The sequence below is a fragment of the Salvelinus namaycush genome, chromosome 34 (genome assembly GCF_016432855.1).
Source record: "Salvelinus namaycush isolate Seneca chromosome 34, SaNama_1.0, whole genome shotgun sequence".
Lineage (NCBI taxonomy): Eukaryota > Metazoa > Chordata > Actinopteri > Salmoniformes > Salmonidae > Salvelinus > Salvelinus namaycush.
The window spans coordinates 19695468-19715126 of record NC_052340.1 but is presented as its reverse complement, the minus strand read 5'-3'; the positions used below and the strand labels follow the sequence as shown (position 1 = coordinate 19715126).

Here is a 19659-nt window from a genome sequence, read left to right as displayed (position 1 = left end):
ATCAGAACACTGAGCAGGCTCCTCACATTCTTCTCCTACTCCGTTATGTAATGCCCGGACACACACTACAGGAAACCAGTATGGGACCATTGCTCCATGTGAGCCGCCAGGCCGATGAGGACCGGCATCTGTTGCATTCCATCTATTGTGGAGTACGTTGGCCCTGGTGTTTTAAGAGAAGGCTCTTGACAGTAAAACACCCACTCAAATCTGTGTGACAGACCAACCGCCGGTCCCGCTGTGTCTGTTCTGTGAACCCTGGAGGGAAACCGGGCAGACATCTTGAGTCATTACATCTAAAACAATGGACTGACTGGAGGGAAATGGTGACTGTTACCAGCTGACTGCCCGCCTGCCCCGGCCTCCTCAATACTCTGACCCCTGTTCCCCTCCCTCACCCTCTTCATGGTTTGTTATCAAGCCGCACACAAATGGATCTTGTTCCCGTTCTATTTAAAACTTCCTCCCCTCTGCCAATGCTTTTGTCTCAACTCAACTGTCAGATTGAGCTGGGGAGAGAGGTGGTTCTTCAGGGCATGTGTGAAAGCTTCTATAAATTGCTCATGCTTTTTGAAAGAAAGTCTAGTAGAAGAAGAATGCATTTTGCTCACTGATCTATAAGACATGTCACCATAGAGATTGTTAGTTCAGGGAGAAAGAATGGGGAAGACATTTGTGTGCTGGTTTTGTTATAGACTCTAGACTTTTTTTGAGAAACTTTGTTGTTCTTGGAGGTCTTCCTCACTGATGTACATTTTATATATATATTCTTTTTTAAGTGAGAAGCCTTATTCTGAAAACAAATATTTGTCTTGTGTCAGGCCTATTTTGTCAGCTGTTACGATTACGAAATATATTTTTTGCAACCAGTTCTTTTCTATTCTTATTTCCTGAACCAATGAAAAGCACGTTTTTGTTTTTCCATGGTCAGTGGATTCAAGCCCAGAGGCCACGACAGAGCCCCCCCCTCTTATTAGGAGGAAGACGTTCAAGCGTCTTTATTTTTTCCTGCTTCACAAAGAACTTCTATTTAGTATTTTCCAGGTCTTTAGTCAAATATGTTTCATGTGACTGTGTTCCTTCTCAGCAGCCCCCACTGGCTGTGACTGCTCTGACGTAGCTGCATCATGAATGTTACAGATTATTAATAAACAGTGAAAGTACATTGTACAGGCTGAGGCTAATGGTACAGAATAGCAGTGAAGGGAACCTGAAGACAGTACAGAGTGACACACTCACACAGACCTTTGATCTGCATCTATGTGACTGACTGGAAAATGGAGGCCAATTTTTATTTTATTTTATCGATGCCATTTTTCACTTGATTATTACGTAACTGTTTGATTCATTCTGAGTTCTATGCCGTTTCTTTTTGGGATGGCTAAGCTTCTCGCTCTCCCTGTGGAATTGTCAGCTGACGTTCCTGAATATGTTAAACATGGAGACGTCATCAAATGAACACATTTTGTCGGCAGATATATTGTTGTAGTGGTACAACAAGCTCAATCACTCCCTGTGCTCTGTATTGGGTGTGGCAGCTGGCTCCTATGGGAAATGGCTCACACGTGTCCACCTTGTCTACACACTCACCTGGTGGGCTGGGTATCAAGTTTGGCTGGGTGGGCTGGCAAGGGGTCCATCATTAATGTTCTAATATCCAGCCTGTCAGACACACACAGACCTGATTGTGTGGGACAACTGTTCTACCTACACTACTGAAAAATGCTGGTGCTCAGACTGCCATGATAACATACATTTCTCAGAGCATATTTCTTGAAACCTGTTCCTGTTAGAGGATGTTTTTGCTTGTTGAACCTAGTGCATTAAATGTTGGACAAATGTGCTTTGTATACATTACACAAGCATGTAGTGTACTTTAGCAGGCTAATCTAACTGAACCTGACTTGTGGGTCTTGCTGCTAGTCCTCTCTGCTGCTGAAAGCTGAATACATGAGTTGGTAATCTAAATCCTGTGCACCCCCACTCTCCCTCGTCGGTCTCTCTCCCTCGTCGGTCTCGCCCCTTCTCTTGATTTCTCCCTCTTGCGCTCTCTACCTCATTTCTCTTTTTTTATTATTTTTAAAAATATATTTTAACACACATGCTGAACAATGTAACACCTGGTAGGTTTAGTCTGCCCTTGACTGCTGAGGCACGGCCTCTGCAGAGCCCACCAAATCCCATTATGCCTGCTACTAGGGGAAGAGGCCATTAGTTGTATGACAAATTAGTTCTTCATACCCCATCTACGGCAGATTGTGTTCACCATGCATATTTTGTGTAGTGTGCATTTGCAGCTGACTCAACAGTTCCAAGCTAGACACACAAACACACACCTCACCTCCGTGTGTTGTAGAGCTCACTGACCCTCCTCCAACCAGCAGATCAGTACCATGTCATTGTCTCTGTATGGAGTGGGGAAACTGACTTGGTTGGTACTGGTAAATACTACAGTCAGAATTACCTTAATTTCACTCCCTTTCCCTGTGCCGATTCACAGCGGTTTAGATAGCAGTATGGAGTGCTCTCCTACTTTCCTAAAGCAACAATTGTCCCCCTCACGGTTCAGCTGTCAGAGATTTGAGCACTAAATGCATCATCGTAAGGGATGCACAGGCCTATAGGCTTAGGCATCTACTGTGATATTAATATTTAAAAAATAAATAAATAAATAAATAAAATAAAATGAAGAGAAACTTAGCCCTAGCCCCAGAGAAAGAGAGGTATGCCGGCGGCATGCTATGACCAACATGCAGGTCTTTATCCTTGTCAGATAAGCTACTGCGTCTGCTATACAGATATCGGCTTTTTTGCTCCTCCAATAATCGGTATCGGCGTTGAAAAATCATAATCGGTCGACCTCTAGTTCTTATATGATGTTACAATTACACCATGAGTCGTTAATCATGAAACATACACCCCTTGCCCTTCTTACCGGAGAGATGTTTATTCCTGTCGGCAGCATGCACTGAATATCCCTTTGGCTGTATTGACTCTGACACCATGTCCCAAGCTAGCCGTGTTTCGGTGAAACAGTATGTTACAATCCCAGATATCTCTTTGGAAATTAACTCTTGCCCTAATTTCGTCGACTTTAACTAGGGACTGGACGTTAGTGAGTAATTTACTTGGAAGCGGTGGGTGGTGTGCGTGCATCCGAAGCCTCACTAGGAGACCGCTCCGGCCCCTCTCCTCCGGCAGCGTTGTTTTGGGTCGGCCTCTGGAATAATTTCGAATGCTACAGACATTTTCATGAAGACCGATTTTCGGGATATCTCATGGTCTGTCAAACACCGCTCTAGCTCTGGCACCTTTCACCGCAGATGCGGATGAGCAATATCGGTGGATGCGGTAGATTGAGAAACATATCTCTAGCTGAAATAAACAAATTGGTATTTTTTATGTTAATTAGATTTCCAGTGACGCTACCGTTGTAGGCCAAGGGTTAATTGCTGGATGTCTGCAGGTAAGAAGACTGTTAATTGCTGCTGTCTAATGACAAAGACATGGGGTCAGTCATGGTGCGCTATTCCCTACATAGTGCACTACATTATGCCAGAGCTCCCTATTCCCCATACCAGAGCCCTATGAGACACTGTTCAAAAGTAGTACACTAATAGGGAATAGGGAGCTGTTTTGGATGCAAGTCTGGAGTAGCCCAACCCCACCTATCAGATGCATTGAACTGGACAGAATTCGTATGACTGACTTGTCTTTTTCTTGGACATTTTAGGGTTGCCCAGGGATACAACTGTAAATACCCATTCCTTTTATATAATTGGTTCAAGAATATGGGCAGATGCTCCACACAATCCTTTGTTATAGAAATGTCTTAAAAGCTTCCCGCTCCCTTGTTTTTTTCCCTTTTTCCCTCCCCCTCTGTGGGCAGAGTAACTCCTGTGCCCTACAATAGTGCAGCTCTTCCATGGCTTCCACATGGTTGATCATGGCTTCGTGATCTTAACCGCTCTACTAAGCCATGTATCCCTCCGACTCAGAGCAGGCAAGCACCGGACACTATGGGCTGTAAAGAGTCCCATTCTTTGCCCAAGGACAGTGATGGGAATGTAATGAAGAAACTAGAGTTCGACCGATTATGATTTTTCAACGCCGATACCGATTATTGGAGGACCAAAAAAGCCGATACCGATTAATCGGCCGATATGTATGTATTTATTTATTTGTAATAATGACAATTACAACAATACTGAATTAACACTTATTTTAACTTAATATAATACATCAATCAAATCACTTTAGCCTCAAATAAATAATGAAACATGTTTAATTTGGTTTAAATATGGCAAAAACAAAGTGGAGAAGTAAAAGTGCAATATGTGCCATGTAAAAAAAGCTAACGGTTTAAGTTCCTTGCTCAGAACATGAGAACATATGAAAGCTGGTGGTTCCTTTTAACATGAGTCTTCAATATTCCCAGGTAAGAAGTTTTAGGTTGTAGTTTATTATAGGAATTATAGGACTATTTCTCTCTACCATTTCTATTTCAAATACTTTTGACTATTGGATGTTCTTATAGGCACTTTAGTATTGCCAGTGTAACAGTAGGTTCTGTCCCTCTCCTCGCTCCTCCCTGGGCTCGACCCAGGAACACAACGACAACAGCCACCCTCGAAGCAGCGTTACCCATGCAGAGCAAGGGAAACAACCACTCCAAGGCTCAGAGCGAGTGACTTTTGAAACGCTATTAGCGCGCACCCCGCTAACTAGCTAGCCATTTCACATCGGTTACACCAGCCTCATCTCGGGAGTTGATAGGCTTGAAGTCATAAACAGCGCAATGCTTGACGCACAACGAAGAGCTGCTGGCAAAACACACAAAAGTGCTGTTTGAATGAATGTTTACGAGCCTGCTTATGCCTACCACCGCTCAGTCAGATACTTAGTTACTCAGTTAGATACTGGTATGCTTGTATGCTCAGTCAGATTATATGCAATGCAGGACATGCTAGATAATATCTAGTAATATCATCAACCATGTGTAGTTAACTAGTGATTATGATTGTTTTTTATAAGAAGTTTAATTCTAGCTAGCAACTTACCTTGGCTTACTGCATTCATGTAACAGGCAGTGTCCTTGTGGAGTGCACAAGGACTAGTAACTGTAAGGTTGCAAGATTGGCTCCCCCGAACTGACAAGGTGAAAATCTGTCGTTCTGCCCCTGAACGAGGCAGTTAACCCACCGTTCCTAGGCCGTCATTGAAAATAAGAATGTGTTCTTAACCGACTTGCCTAGTTAAATGAAGATTAAATGAAGGTGTAAAAAAAAAAAAACGGCAAAGTCGGTGTCCAAAAATACCGATTTCTGATTGTTATGAAAACTTGAAATCGGCCATTCCGATTTAATCGGTCGACCTCTAGAAGAAACCCACCACTTCTTGCGAGCGCTCTCACATTTGCTTTTATTCTATTGTTTATTTATTGAATGTCTATCTCTCTCTCTCTCTCTGTAATGTCTTTCTCTGCCTGCCAGTCAGTAACCTTGTCTTTTTATAACTGTACTGAGCCCGGTCCTCCACCCTGTTTGTTTCCACTGAGGTTATCATTTCACAGGCTAGAGAGAGAAGCACTGTAACACTGAGCCAGAACAAGCCCAGGTTGTGATATCATGCTCTATATACTGCAGCAGGCAGCGCAGGGCAACTCATAAAACATTGAGCCTATTCAGATTTAAGGTCTTCCACATAGAAGCCTTAATACGCCAATACCACACGTTTGTTCAAATAATACCATGTTATCTTTCAAATACTTTAGCTGCATGTCATTGAGCTTGCCTGGTGCAATGGAATAGTCCCAAAAGTGCAAATTCCACCCAATCGGTAATCCAGGCAGGCAAGAAAACGAATACTAGCTACCTTATTTTATAACCAGGTATGCAGGGTATACCTACACACACAACCAGCATATACAATCAAAGACTTGACCTACATACAAATGGATATAAAATTCTAAAGGGAATAGAATTCTATATGTGACATGGTTCCTCAGAGTTCAGACATTGCTTATAAAACATTCAATGATACAGGCTAGTGTTGAAATATTCAGCAGGTCTATACATCTTGTCTACTGCTGTGATGTCAAGTGTACTTGAGAAACCTTGTTAGAGAGATGCACTGCCGGCTAGATGGTGTCCTGGCTGGCGAAGCAGAAAAGCTGGTTTTATAGCCTGGATTGATTGACCAGTAAGAAGATGGCTAGGTAGCCCATGGCTTGGTAATGATTGGTACAATCAAGACTGAGTGAGTGTATACTGAAATGTGTGAGTGTCTTTGACTCTATGGGCTGTTGTAGGGTGTAAGACTAGGCAGTATGTAACAAGTGTCTGAGTTGGAGTGCTAATTTAGGATCCCCCCCCCCCCCCCCCCCCCTGTCCATGTAATATTATTCATTATGATCTAAAAGACAAAACTGATTCTATATCAGCATTCCTACTCTGAGATGCTTGATACATGCAGCACCAGGTCTCAGTCGCGCTTTGCTTCTAAATTAATTTCATAGTGAATTTAGGGGCGGCAGGTAGCCTAGTGGTTAGAGCGTTGGGCCATAACTGAAAGGTTGCTAGATCGAATCTCCGAGCTGTCGTTCTGCCCCTGAACAAGGCAGTTAATCCACTGTTCCTAGGCCGTCATTGTAAATAAGTATTTGTTCTTAACTGACTTATCTAGTTAGTTCAAGGTTAAATAATAAAATAAATAGTGATGCAGTGTGAAAGCTGTGCAGCAGCGTGGCTGCTCTGGGGCGGGGCTCTTGAAGCAGGTGTGTGTAGTGCGGAGCTAGCTCAACAGGAAGTGATGTGATCAACAAACTGGCTGGCTGGCAACAAGCTAGCGCTGTATGAGCTAATGTAGCGTCTCCTTGCTCTGTTTGTGGTATATTCTTCATGGAACCGCTCTGTGTACTGTCTCTGCCATTTGAATAGCAGCATTGCACCCTCTGCTGCATTCAGCCTATGTTTAGGGTTGTTATACGTTTTGTCTACTCTCCCATTGGTGCAATAGCTGGTGAAATCCTTGTTAGAGGAGTTTCTCATGATCATGTCGTTTTTAAATTTTTTATAGAAAGGGTGGGGTTGGGTATTGGCTGTGTAAGTAAGCAGCATGACGTAATCTATTTGCCAGCCACTGTTTAGATGGATAGTTGATATGTGTGACATCGGTGTGTGTTGAATTGGTAAACAACAGTTTGTAGATACAGCATGTACTCTGAGCGAGGATGTCTTTTGTTACCTCTGGCCATGGTGGCCCACTCACTGATACCAACCAACCACACACTGTTTCCTCTCACTGTGGGCTGGTAGCCATGGAGACCAGCGTGCTTGCGCTCTGTTAGTCCTCTCTTCCCATTTCTCGCTCTCTCCCTTTTCTTTTTCCCTCTGTTTTCTCTTCCTCCTTTCTCTCCCTCTTTTGCCCCTTCTCTCCCTCGTCTATTCTTGCCGCATAGTGAATTTTGGTATCTGTTTTTTATTATATATATATTAATTATCCCCCCAGAGGTCGAGCCAGGGTGAGGGAAAAGCTTGGATCTCAACAGTCAGTTCGACACTGCAGTACTGCAGCATCTTGATTCTTGACTGATGCTGACACCTAGAATGCTTTTGTCCTTCCCAGTCTATTTGTTGCTCTTATTGATACATCCTGTTCCTAGCTGAGGTAGAATACTGAATTGGCCCCCATCTTCCCTTGTATGGAGGATGGGGGCCAGATATTTCACCGGATGTATAAATGTGAAGCATCCGCTTGGCGTTTCCACTCACTACCAAATATGGTAGTGAGTATAAATGTGAAGCATCCGCTTGGCGTTTCCACTCACTACCAAATATGGTAGTGAGAGGAAGCCCATTGGCCGGCAGTGGGAGAAGATGGAACGAGATGAATTTTGGCTGATCATCTGTAAATGTTCTTATAGATGAAACATTTTGAGCTCAATACAGTTTTCTGGTCCCAAAACTAGAATCCAGAGTGGACTTAAAAAAATAAGGCTTGTTTAAAGGAGTGCCATGGCGAATTGAGTTATTGCACATGGGCACGTCAGAGTAGGCGTTCCATAACGGAAATATGCAAATGCATGTTTGAATGTGCCAATAGCATTTCGCTAGCTCGTGCTTGGCTCTGCTCACCTCCTTGCTTGCTCTGCCCACTATCACTAATTTGTTCCTATTTGAACTGACAGGCTGTGATCAATCGTGGCTTAGTTTTACCAATCCTTGGTGGTACTGTAAGGATTTAATGAATCTGAAATGAGATGGGGTGATGTCTGTATCTCTCACTTGGCTCTGGAAACCCTTGTGCAGGGTTTTGTGCTTTTCTGGAGGGGAGGACAGAACAGGCTGTGGCTGGTTTGGGTTCTTTTAATATCTCTGTGTAGATGACACCAAGGATCTTTTTGTTTTGCCCGTCTCAGCTGAGAGGCCTACAGTGTACCATTGTCTGCTGCTGCAAGCAGCCCCAGAGTAAGACTGTCTGTTCTGTTGCAGCCCAGGATAACACTAGTACATACGCACAACCAATATGCTTCAGGGGTTTCTGTCTGTCTGCTGGGCCTGGGTGGAGCTAGGGAAACACGGTACACACACAGTCGCAACACACACCCCTTCTACTCTTTTACACAACACACTAACCTCCTCACCAGACCTGCAGCAGGCTGTCACATGAGCGATAACCTCCTGCTGACCTTCAGTTGTAATCACACTGCTTCTGTCATCTGGGAGTAGGCAGGGATACAGGAGGGGTGGAAGGGGAATAGGAGGGGGGAGGGCAGGGTGGTACATGGGGCACAGGATGCAGTCAGGCTGAAAGGCCAGCTACATGCTGTCCTGACAGACTGTCAAACACACACACACACCACTTTAAAGCCAGCCAGCCTCCGTGTCTCTGCCAAGCCCAACATCGTATTATTTTTTGGTAATTTTACTCACTCAGGTGAATAGCCTTGCCCAATGCCCCCACACACATCCAGACCCATACAACGCTGTGAGAGTAAGCCCTCCTTGAACTTTGACACCTATTATCAATCTATCGATCTTTACTACTTAAACTCACATTCTGTTCTCACTGTAAATTCATTCCGTTCAGACCAGGGTTTCCGTTAGCCAGTAATGGCTGGCTTCTGTTGGTTAATTGTCAGAGAAGAAGAAAATAAAAAATCCCTTTGCTAAATAATGCTTTTTTTAGGCTATTCATTCATTAGGCTATTCACCAGTTGCGGTAAATAAATTTGACTGGCCATGCTGATGTTTAAGTTACTTTGTATAATTTAGTGGAATTAAATTGCCGTGTGTACAGTATTTGTTTTAATCACATGCGTACAGCATACATATACAGAGCCTTTGAATGGACAATCTGTCAGACAGACTGCAGTATCTTTCGCTGCTTTCGAGACAGCTGGGGACCCCGGAAAAATGAGGTCAAATCATGACGTCTGTGATCTTCAGGTCGGAAAGTCGGAGCTCTAGAAAGAAGCCGGAGTTCCCGAGTTGGATGACTGTTCAAAACAATTTTCCCAGTCGGAGGGAGCTATGTTTAAAAAAAATAATAATAATTATGTCTCGACTGCACAGAAGTCGGAAGTCTGATATTCCTGTGGTCCCAGTTTTGTAAGAGGTCAAACAGCAATGGAAGGCAGGCTTCATCAGCGCATCACACCACTTTGCAATGAACTGGAGGCAGTATGCATTTTTAAAACATACTTGTGTATATAGTGTGTGGACACCCCTTCAAATTAGTAGATTCAGCTATTTCAGCCACACCCGTTGCTGACAGGTATATAAAATCAAGCACACAGCCATGCACTCTCCGTAGACAAACATTGGCAGTAGATTGTCCTTTATTGAAGAGCTCAGTGACTTTCAACGTGGCACCGTCATAGGATGCCACCTTTCTGACAAGTCAGTTTGTCAATTTTCTGCCCTGCGAAAGCTTCCCCTGTCAACTGAAAAAGGTGTTATTGTGAAGTGGAAACGTCTAGGAGCAACAACGGCTTAGCCACGAAGTGGTAGGCCACACAAGCTCACAAAACGGGACTGCTGAAGTGAGTAGCGCATAACAATTGTTTGTCCTCTGCAACACTCACTACTGAGTTCCAAACTGCCTCTGGAAGCAACGTCAGCACAAGAAATGTTCGTCGGTAGCTTCATGAAATGGGTTTCCGTGGCCCAGCAGCCGCACAGAAGCCTAAGATCACCATGCGCAATGCCAAGCGTCAGCTGGTGTGGTGTAAAGCTCGCTGCCATTGGAGAAGTGGAAACGCGTTCTCTGGAGTGATTAATGGCACTTGACTATCTGGTAGTCCGACTGACGAATCTGGGTTTGGGGGATGCCAGGAGAACGCTACCTGCCCCAATGCATAGTCCCAGTGAAGGGAATTCTTAACACCACACCCTAGTGACATTCTAGACGATTCTGTGCTTCAAACTTTGTGGCAACGGCATGGGAAAAGCCCATTCCTGTTTCAGCATGAATGCTCTGTCTACAAAGTGAGGTCCCTACAGAAATGGTTTGTCGAGATCAATGTGGTAGATCTTGACTGACCTGGACAGACCCCTGACCTCAACCTCATTGAACACCTTTGGGATGAATTAGAACGCTGTGACTGCAAGCTAGGCCTAATCGCCCAACATCAGTGGCCGACCTCACTAATGCTGTTGTGGCTGAATGGAAGCAAGTCCCCGCAGCAATGTTTCAACATCTAGTGGAAAGCCTGCCCAGAAGAGTGGAGGCTGTTATAGCAGCAAACGGGGGACCAACTCCATATTAATGCCCATGATTTTGGAATGAGCTGTTCGACAAGCAGGTGTCCACATACTTTTGGTAATGTAGTGTATACGTAATTATTTGAAACCTGAACGTTTTAATACATATTGAGGCATGTCTTACCTTGCTTCGAAGCAGCCTATTAGATCTCCCTTTTTACTTTTCCAATGGAAAAGTAAAAAGGTCACATGAAACCGCTTGCATGTGTCGTGCACTTTGACAACTGTTTTCCCACTAATTGCATTATGAAACAAACATTTGTGTGGCCTACTGCCTTATGCATTGGGTGCAACGTGCACATGTCAATAAATGTAAAATGTTGCCGGTCAAATGTCCTGCTCCACATTTCCTTAACGGAAACCCTGGTTCAGACAACAGTTTCAGCTGAATGACTTTTAGCACTGAAATAACCTAGCCCTGGGTGGGTAAATTTAGCCTCAGCTGTGGCTTTAGTTCCAGGGTGCATCCACAGGTCAGTTAAGTGTGTGTGTATTGGCTCAACCCTGAACAGAGGAAGAGTCACACAGTGAAATGACTGCCTGACTTCTCTCTGTCTGGTTTATCTCCACATCTCATACCGCTAGCTCATCTTTCACTTGGCTCGTGTCTCATCTAATGTAAAGAATTTTATAGAATAGCTGTGTGTGCGCACTGCAGCTGTTTCTGGGGTGTACAGTAGTTTTAATTTTCTCTCTATTCTGTGGGGAGTGATTCCTCCGTTATTTGCCTAGAGCAAAAAGATCTCATTATCGACAGCAGACATGTGCTATCTGTGCCAAATTGGTCTGTGTGTGTGATTTTTCTATCATGCATGTCAAACAAAAGACCAATGCAATTTACATGTTACTCAGACATGCTTATTTTCTTTATTTGTTTTAGCTGTAGTCAAATCCCTGACTCAAGCCTTTTCTAAATTAAGTCAATGTCTCGTCTTCTAATCTCTTCTGCTTTTAACAAGTTAACTAATTGCTGTTTTCTCCTATTGCAGAAATCGAGCGATAGCTGATTATCTTCGTTCCAATGGATATGAAGAGGCTTATTCAACTTTCAAGAAGGAGGCCGAATTAGACATGGTGAGTAATGATGGAACATTACACACACACACACACTATCAATCAAGCCTATTTACCCAAACAATACGGCTTTAACTTCCACTTTATTCCCTCTTTTAATTGACGCAGACGTGTGACTGAAGCCATATGAGCCCGATTAAGGTGCTTTAGAGCCATGATTAGGTAGTCTGTCACACACACACACACACACACACACACGAAGGCGACACTGCAGTCAGGGTTGTGGAACAGAAGCTGAAGATAACCTCTCTCCCTGTCTTCCTAGCTGTGCTCTATCAGAGCTAATGTAACTGCAGGTAGCTAGCAGCTAAAGTCGCGAATGAAAGAGCCCTTTGAATTTATGCAATGAACAATCTCTCCTCAAACAAGACAAAATAAGGAGCAAAGACGACGTGTGGCAGGTTAACATGTAAATGCTCTCTCTGCCTCTCTTTTTCCCAGTCTTTGTTATTACCTCTCTTTTTCCCAGTCTTTGTTATTACCTCTCTATTTGTATAGCACAGATAGGAGAGGTGTTCAGTCCTTCCTTCTCCCTAGTTAGTGGAAACAGCCTGAATAATAGATTATTACTATGGACGGAGAAGCTCTCTGATGCGTCTGACACCACACACACACACGCACTTTGGAAGGAATGTGTTAAAAGCCTGCCCTAATGATGCTGGCAACTCCATTAACAGCCTTCCGTTGCCTTAATCTAGTCTATTCATTATCTGTTAAATGAGGAGGCTATGCCAATGGAGAATGAAGGCATTTCCCCTAATGCTACATTTACACAGCCTTTGTCTTGGGTTTCTTTTAAGACCTCCTAAAATAATGTAATGCGGTATCTAGGTGAGCAGAGTGGTGTTGAAGATGGCATACTAAACAGCATGCCACACCTCGCGTCTGGCACAGCCCGCACGCACGTGCACACACATACACCCTGCTGATAGACTGGCAGACCACAGTGATAAGGAGGTGTGTGTGTGGAGCACTGACTGACTTTGTGTTAAGCCATCGGCAGATCACATTTCTCTCTCCTCCCTCTCTTCACAGGCACAGTGCCACGACTCCTTTCATCCCTCCATCCCCATCACCTCTCCTCCTCCCCCCTTATCACTCCAAGCGCTGAGCGAGGCAGCAACTGTTCTCTTGTACAGCTCTGCTGCTCCTTGGAAGAAATAGCAGCAGCTCAGCTTCAGTACACACACCTGCCCTCTGTGCCTGCAGCACTACTTCACACATCCACATTTTCTCTTCTCCTAAGAGGGGAAAGAAATGGGATAAATCTACCACAAAGCAACAAAAAATCCCTCACTGAAACTGGCTAGCCTGTCAATCAGATTTTTGTATGGTTTGTTTGATAGCTGAAGCTGGTATAGTACTGTACTGAATCACCAGAGAAGAGAGGGGTTGTACTACCCCTATCCCAACGCACCTATCTCCCTCGTGGCTCTTTCATCGTCTCCCATTAGTAACACCACATGAAGAGACAATGGAAATACGTACCTACTCAAACACACCATCCCTTACCCCTTGAGTTTTTAGAGTTTAATAGCCACATTAACAGGGTTACAGATGTAATTACAGGGTACAGTGAAATATGACCCTGATCACTGTGACTGGATCTATTTAGCATGCTGTGGAGGCGGAGGCAAGTGTGGGGCTCAGCTGCAGGTGACTTAACTCGACCTCACCCTGGCCCGTTGGCACCCCCAACACAAACAAGAGCTGGGGGGGCTCGATATGTCTCACGTCTCCACACATACCAACCACTTCTTTGTCCCTTTCTGCCACCCCTGAATAAAACATGTAGGCTCGTTTTTAGGCAACATGTTTTGATCTTGGCTAGTACCCGTAACAGGTTTCACTTAAGTTTGCCTTACTCCATACCCTAGCCATTCTGTAAACACGTACCAGAAGTCCCTCCTTTGCCCTTTAGAAAAATGGCCTCCACACCCCGGTTGCTAGTTTTTTCTCCAGGTGAAAGCCGCTCTCTGCCAGGCTACCTGAAGTTAATTTTCCTCCCCAGTGTACGGTTTGTGAGGGCATAAACCCTTGTCTGCAGGAGATTAGCTTGTGTGAGGGGGATTAAGAATGTGTTTGTGTCTCTGTAAGTATGTCTCCGTGTGTATGTGTTTACAATTAGCTTCAAGGCTGACTGTTTGGCTGTAGGGGTGTAAATCCCATTCCTTATTACTGCGCTCTCGCTCGCGCACTCTACTGTACCCGAAGACTGTCTGCAATCTCAGCTGCCTCCCAGGCAGACCCATAGGCCCCACTGATTAGGCCTAAACTAAGTTCTGTGCTAGATTGTGTGTTTCTGTGTGCGTGCAGTGTTCTTTTCCTAACTTTTTTTTTTCTTCCCCAACCAGAATGAAGAATTGGATAAGAAGTATGCTGGCCTTTTGGAAAAGAAATGGACCTCAGTCATCAGATTACAAAAGAAGGTTTGTTTTGTTTCAGGGGATGCTTTTGTAGCTGGGGATTGTGTCTCCTAGTCTTGGCCCATGACTGCGGCGGAACGTCATCTGGGCCGATACTCACTATACACAGCGTATTAAAAAGGTTACACTACAAAGAATTGAATGTGTTAACCCAATGCCCTTAAGATATGAGATCGTTTGATATGGGTGGCTTTGATGTGCTTACTTAGCAGTACACTGAAGAAGCCAGCAGAGATGTCCATGTATCATCAGCATTAGCAAGCTTATATTAGACATGTTTGCTTTCTTTTACAGATTATACACGTACTGTATTCCAAAATTGAGGTTTTCTAAGCGTCTCAAGTGCTTTACGTTGTAAGGGCTAAACTCACCTCATCCACCACCAATATGTGTTTCCCACCAGATGATGCGCGGCAGCCATTTTGTGCCAGAAACGGCTAATTTCCTTCTTAGTTACCGTATATCCTATTGTGACGGTATTACAATGTCGTCTACATATGCCCCCTAACCCCCAAGGTGATGGAGCTGGAGTCAAAGCTGAACGAGGCCAAGGAGGAGATCACCTTGGGTGGGCCCATAGCCCAGAAGCGTGACCCCAAAGAGTGGATACCTCGCCCGCCGGAGAAGTACGCGCTGAGCGGCCATCGTTCCCCCGTCACACGTGTCATCTTCCACCCAGTCTTCAGTGTCATGGTGTCTGCCTCCGAGGACGCCACAATAAAGGTCTGTAGAATATAAGAACCATCATAGACAGAGTAAAGACTTGTTGTTTATGTTATTCTCCAGGGAAATAATTAAACAATGTACAAACAACGTGATGCAATTAAATGAGATGCAAGCAAACTGCCCCAAACACCTTCCCCAACACTGTGCTGGCAAGTTATTTTATCCACTTGTATGGGAGTTGACTGTATATGTATACCTGCAACCAATAAGGCCTGGGTTTGAGTCCCTTTTCATTAAAGGTCAACTGCAGAGCTGTGTACCAACCATTGAACTGCATCATCTTTAACCAATTCACGTCCTTGTACAATATCAAAACGTGCCACTGAACCAATTATTTTTTGGTGTAAAAGCATGAAATTTGGTGTCAACATATGCTGAGCAAAAATATAAACGGATCAGGTAAAGTGCTGGTCCCATGTTTCATGAGCTGAAATAAAAGATCCCGGAATTGTTCCATGCGCACAAAAAGCTTATTTCTCTCATTCTGTGCACAAATTTGTTAACATCTCTGTTAATGAGCATTTTCCTTTGCCAAGGTAATCCGTCCACCAGATAGGTGTGGCATATGAAGAAGCTGATTAAACAGCATGATCATTACACAGATGCACCTTGTGCGGGGGACAATAAAAGGCCACAAAACATCTGTGGCATTGCACATTTTAAAGGGAGCGTGCAATTGGCATGCTGACTGCAAGCATGTCCACCAGAGAGGTTGCCAGATAATGTAATGTTCATTTCTCTACCATAAGCTGCCTCCAACGTCGATTTAGAGAATTTGGCAGTACGTCCAACCGGCCTCGCAACCGCAAACCACGTTTAACTACTCCAGCACTTCCACATCCATCTTCTTTACCAAGTCTTAAACCAGCCAACTGGACAGCTGATGAAACTGAGTTTGCACAACCCAAGAATTTCTGCACAAACTCCCAGAAACTGTCTCAGCGAAGCTCATCTGCATGCTTGTCAGGGTCTTGACCTTGAATGCAGTTTGGCGTTGTAACCGAATTCAGTGGGAAAATGCTCACCTTCGATGGCCACTGGCACGCTGGAGAAGTGTGCTCTTCAGGGATGAATCCCGGTATCAACTGTTGCGGGCAGATGGTGGTGTGTGTGGGCAAGCGATTTGCCAATGTCAACATTGTGAATAGAGTGCCCCATGGTGGCGGTGGGGTCATTGGATGGGCAGGCATAAGCTATGGACAACGAACACAATTGCATTTACCGATGGCAATTTGAATGCACAGAGATACCATGACGAAATCCTGAGGCCCATTGTCATGCCGTTCATCTGCCGCCATCCCCTCGTGTTTCAGCATGATAATGCACAGTCCCATGTCGCAAGGATCTGTACACAATTCGTACACAAGTCATGCATTGAGCATGTTTGGGATGCTCTGGATTGACGTGTACGACGGCGTGTTCCAGTTACCGCCAATATCCAGTACCTTCGTACAGCCATTGAGGAGGAGTGGGACAACATTCCACAGGCCACAATCAACAGCCTGATAAACTCTATCCAAAGGGGATGTGTCACGCTGCATTAGGCAAATGGTAGTCCCACCAAATACTGACTGGTTTTCAGATCCACGCCCCTACTTTTTTTTAAAGGTTATCTGTGACCAACAGATGCATATCTGTATTACTGGTCATGTGAAACCCATAGATTAGAGCCTACTGAATTTCTTTCAATTGACAGATTTTCCTTATGAACTGTAACTCAGTAAATTGTTACGTTTATATTTTTGTTCAGTGTAGTTGGTGCAAGTGTGTACTCAGGCCACATAGATAATGACTATTACAATATCAATCATAGTGTCAATCTAAGTTTGGATTTTGAGAATGTGAAGACATTAAAATGACTTGAGGTACATTTCAGAATTAAATTGTTTAAAAGCATAGTATTACTTGACCTGTTCTTAACCCAAATATGCCAATTACAGTGCATTCGGAAAGTGTAAGTTACAACCTTTATTCAAAAATTGATTAACTAGTTTTTCCCTCATAAATCTACACAATATTCTATAATGACAAAGCAAAAACCAGTTTTTAGAAATGTTTGCAAATTAAAAATGTAAAAATAACACTTACATATGTATTCAGACCCTTTACTCAGAACTTTCTGGAAGTTCCTTTGGCAGCAATTACAGCCATGAGTCGTCTTGGGTATGACGCTACAAGCTTGGCACACCTGTATTTGGGGAGTTTCTCCCATTCTTCTCAGATCCTCTCAAGCTCTGTCAGGTTGGATGGGGAGCGTTGCTGCACAGATATTTTCAGGTCTCTCCAGAGATGTTCGATTGGGTTCTAGTCTGGGCTCTGGCTGGGCCACTCAAGGACATTCAGAGACTTGTACTGAAGCCACTCCTGCATTGTCTTGGCTGTGTGCTTATGGTCTTTGTCTTGTTGCAAGGTGAACCTTTACCCCAGTCTGAGGTCCTGAGCACTCTGGAGCAGGTTTTAATGAAGGATATCTCTGTACCTTGCTCCGTTCATCTTTCACTTGATCCTGACTGGTCTACCAGTCCCTGCCACTGAAAAACATCCCCACAGCATGATGCTTCCACCACCACGCTTTACCGTTGGGATGGTGCCAGGTTTCCTCCAGATGTGACGCTTGGCATTCAGGCCAGAGAGGTTCAATCTTGCTTTCATCAAACCAGAGAATCTTGTTTCTCGTGGTCAGAGTCCTTTAGGTGCCTTTTGGCAAACTCCAAGCGGGCTGTCGTGCCGTTTTACTGAGGAGTGGGTTCCATCTTGCCACTCTACCATAAAGGCCAGATTTTGGTAGAGCGCTGCAGTGATGGTTGTTCTCCCATCTCTGCAGAGGAACTCTGGAGTGACCATCGGGTTCTTGGTCACCTCCCTGACCAAGACCTTTCTCCCCTGATTGCTCAGTTTGGCCGGGCGGCCAGCTCTAGGAAGTCTTGGTGGTTCCAAACTTCTTCCATTAAGAATGATGGCCACTGTTCTTGGGGACCTTCAATGCTGCTGAAATATTTTGAAAGATGGAGTACACTGTAGCAGGCCTCATTCTCTATTGACTTGCATTGGATTTGCTTAGCTGTATAATATGCTCTAGGCGTCTGTGGATTTCTTTTAGATATTTTAAGAAAAGCAGAGGAGAGATGCTCATAAAACAATAGTGTTTTGCTTTAGCTGCGTTCCCAAAGCGATGAGCTCTGCTTCCTTGTTGTTCATTCAGCCTGTGTGCCAGCCTGGCATCGCATCAGCACTACCTAATACCTACCACACTTGCTCGCACGCTTTCTCTCGCTCACGCTCTCCTTTTATCAGGACACGCCCTACAGCAACCCCCCTCCTATCGATTTGACATCCATAAATTGCTATTTTAAGTGCATTAATACAGGCAGTATAATAACCCTGGTTCGTCTGCCATGCTGTTTTTACAGCGTCTGGTCTGCTGCGCTACCACAGTGAGCTACCTCTGTGCCCAAATGAGTATAAATATTTGTGCTGTATCTTTTATTCATGTGGAATCAGTCGCCTGTTCTCTATTTTGCAACACTCCGTCCAGGGGCCTTCACCACCTCCTCCCTCCTTCCTCTTTACCCCTGTTATTTCGCTTGAGTGCTGGACCCCTGCCACGACCACCATCCAGCCATCCCAGAGCAGGCACAGTCAGGCCCCAAATCTCCCAATCTGCCCTCTTATGCCGCCGCTTCTTTCCTAGCCTGGCTCGCCTTACTCTGTGCCCTACTTTCCCTCCAGACCTTGCTGTTAAATCTTTAACTGGGGAGCTGAACGTAAGAGCTCTGCACACTGACATTCTCTCTGACTTAGTCTCTGACATTCTCTTTGACATTCCAGTAAGGCTGTTGGTTTGCCTGCAGTCTGAAACTAGTCTATTCCTCCTCTTTTGGTATGCAGGGAGTAATTGTCATGGCTTTGATGCTCTGCTTGCCCTCACTCCTTCCCCATCTGGTCCTCTGCTTTCCCTTCTGCTAACGTAGCAAATCTATGCAATCCATTTTTATATATATTTATTTTTACATGTTACCGTCCTTGAGCTCGCCACCTTGGCAGTATGTAAATCAGCAGGTTTTGTGAGCAGTGAGCCTTCTGCTTCCTTTGCTCTCGATGGGTCTCGCATTCCCTTTCTCTGCATGGTGATAAGAAGCCCTGTCCCTCACACTAAACTAGGCCAAACAGCTTGAGGTTGAGTGTCAGGTTAACTGCTGCTTATGGCAAGAAAGACCCTGCGGAGGCCTTCAGCACAGACTGGACCACATTATTTTAAAGTGACTATTTTCTCTCAAGTAGGCCTATATTAATTACTGATTTGATCTTTAAATTGAATATAGCTTATTTTCAGTTGGTCAATGGAAAGAGTTAATGTTAGTCTCTCATTCTTAGAGCCACATCGTTGCGAGTTGCGTACATTCATTTTATGGTTGTTTATCTCATGCTGTTGTCATTACATAAACACAGTTAATTTTCAGGTTAGCCTCCCTTGACCTCTGACCTTATTACCTAATGACATTGTGCAGTGCATCTATACTGCAGCTTACTGAGCTAATAGGATATGTTGGTCTGCAGAAGAAAATACCATAAAAGCTGTAATAAATTGCACTACTATGTTTCACTAGCCCGCCACTTGCGTAGGTAACAAGCTCAGCACTGATGGGTTTGGTGGCAGAAGCACAAGC

General features: G+C 44.4%; 1 protein-coding gene across 4 annotated transcripts in view; it reads left to right on the top strand.

The window, feature by feature from the left end:
* LOC120028240 (lissencephaly-1 homolog A) overlaps nt 1-19659 on the top strand; it is a 56589-nt gene that overhangs the window by 22303 nt on the left and 14627 nt on the right. For all 4 annotated transcript variants that reach the window (XR_005473414.1, XM_038973408.1, XM_038973406.1 and 1 more), the window contains 3 exons: nt 11756-11840; nt 14195-14269; nt 14783-14989. Coding sequence is in view for 3 of the 4 variants with exons in the window: in XM_038973408.1 (XP_038829336.1) it covers nt 11756-11840; nt 14195-14269; nt 14783-14989 (367 nt within the window). In the remaining variant the exon portion in view is untranslated. The remainder of the gene's footprint in view (nt 1-11755; nt 11841-14194; nt 14270-14782; nt 14990-19659) is intronic.